Below are 1279 nucleotides of genomic sequence, written 5' to 3' on the forward strand. Positions count from 1 at the left end.
TGATTTGACTTTTGAACGTTGTAATCAACAAATTCAATCATCAATGTGAATAAATTCAATTTGGAAGGTCTTAATATCAAATTTCCATCAAAAACTACAACAAAACATATTCCACACATTAATACATTATTGCCAATGAATGGTGCATCTCTTCCTACAGACACTGCACTTGTATGTACTTTCAAAACATTGATTAACAAATCAACATCGACATCTGTTTTCAATGCCCAATGATGTACTCTGCACAGTTACTGACACGGAAAATTGCCATAGAAAAGACACCAGTACAAACTATAAACAGAGATATAATATCGAAATTTCAACTGCTGCGAATAGTGTGGTTAGACTTGAAAACAATGCAAAAAAGACAAAGGATTATGATATTGTCAACGTGAAACAAGACGGTGTGACAATTCAAATAATAAAAGGTGGCATTTATACATTGAACTTGGGTGCGAGTGGAGTTAAAGTGATGTGTATTGATGATGATACAGACAGTAACAAATGTACAATTGTTGTCAATACTTATGTTGATACAAATCAAATCAATTTACTTGGAAAGAACATCATTTTGGAGGAAGACCTCAATATTGATAATGTAATATCCTATGTCAAAATAACAAGAGACGTCTCTTTGAGTACATTTGAAGCAACACAAATGTACATTAAAATAGTTGAGAAGGGCATTATAAGAGTGGAACAATATGCATCTTTTGGATCACTTTTGCTTGTAAAAATCACATATTTATGCATTTGAATCATTCGGTACTTCACTCTTACAATACATGGGTGGTGAAATTGTATTTGATGCATCAGACAATCAGGCTGTTTTGAACGTAAACAGGTTGAAGTGAACACAACATTTGTACAATCGGCTAAGGATCAGTGCATCACTCTGATTATCAGAAAGGCATTCACAAATGGTGAACCTATGAACATAGACGCTGTTCCAGAACTTGTGTGGAAAGGTTCTGTAACATTCACAGAACAGGGACAATTGTGTATTACGACTGTGGGTTTTCAAAACTCGAACACGTCAAGCGCTCGTGTCGAGTCCGAGACAACACCAACAAAGTTGCCACGCATCGTATACAACAGTGATGAGTCGTTGTTGTCATGGATGTTTGTTGAAATGCGAGATACGCCGGGAGTGTAGTACGCGTTGAACCAGTTAAACCCACACAATACACTTCGGCATGATCTGGATCTTCCCTCGAAAGAATTTGTGTGCCTTCTCAACAAGTGTCTTGTAAACTCAGTCTGTGTATTGATAACTAGC

At 36.4% G+C, this 1279-nt stretch overlaps 1 protein-coding gene across 1 annotated transcript; it reads left to right on the forward strand.

Moving 5' to 3' along the window:
• Positions 1-223: 223 nt before the first annotated feature.
• EIN_499160 (hypothetical protein) lies at positions 224-757 on the forward strand (the record flags this gene model as incomplete). Its single annotated transcript, XM_004261389.1, has 1 exon — positions 224-757. The coding sequence occupies one exon, from the start codon at positions 224-226 to the stop codon at positions 755-757; it is 534 nt and encodes a 177-aa protein (XP_004261437.1).
• Positions 758-1279: the final 522 nt, after the last annotated feature.

This window comes from Entamoeba invadens (assembly GCF_000330505.1).
Source record: "Entamoeba invadens IP1 unplaced genomic scaffold scaff_1105074724605, whole genome shotgun sequence".
Lineage (NCBI taxonomy): Eukaryota > Evosea > Mastigamoebida > Endamoebidae > Entamoeba > Entamoeba invadens.